Source organism: Charadrius vociferus, unplaced genomic scaffold (genome assembly GCF_000708025.1).
Source record: "Charadrius vociferus isolate BGI_N301 unplaced genomic scaffold, ASM70802v2 scaffold326, whole genome shotgun sequence".
Lineage (NCBI taxonomy): Eukaryota > Metazoa > Chordata > Aves > Charadriiformes > Charadriidae > Charadrius > Charadrius vociferus.
In genome coordinates this window covers 4,591,713-4,592,191 of record NW_009649062.1, presented here as the reverse complement: position 1 = coordinate 4,592,191, position 479 = coordinate 4,591,713, and the positions used below count along the sequence as shown (strand labels likewise).

General features: G+C 42.4%; 1 protein-coding gene across 1 annotated transcript in view; it reads right to left on the bottom strand.

The window, feature by feature from the left end:
• CLTCL1 (clathrin, heavy chain-like 1) overlaps positions 1-479 on the bottom strand; it is a 27,972-nt gene that overhangs the window by 14,193 nt on the left and 13,300 nt on the right. The window contains exon 17 of the mRNA XM_009888154.1: positions 1-97. Coding sequence (XP_009886456.1) covers positions 1-97 — 97 coding nt within the window. The remainder of the gene's footprint in view (positions 98-479) is intronic.

The following is a 479-nucleotide window of genomic DNA, read 5'->3' as shown; positions in this document are numbered from 1 at the left end:
ACTGTCAATGTAGATTTTGGCCAAGGCATTATGAGTCGCAGGTTCTTCACAGCCTTCATGAATTCTTGATTCAAGCCACGGCAACAGCAACTTAAGCCTTTGAAGAAGCAAACATTTTAGGTTTATAAGTCAGAGTGAGGCAGGCTTGACGGCTATCGTTAATACCTTCCCTTCAAGCAAGTCTGCTGGTCAGACTTAAAAGCAAACAGAGACCGGCCAGTAATTTTTAATAAGCCTTAAATGAGCAGAGGCCAGATCTGCAGTTTAACATCAGGGAAGGTTGCAGATGCCACTAGTTTTGCAATCTTTCCTTTCAACTCCTGTTCTATTAGCTGGCTCTTCATGCTTAAGCCATTTGTTCATTTTACAGGTAACTACAGACTAATTACAAGCTGCTGGGTGCCTACAACAAGACTGTCAAGACAGTTTTATCCAGATTTACTCCAAAGGCACATTCCACAGTTGACTGTACAGGAAGC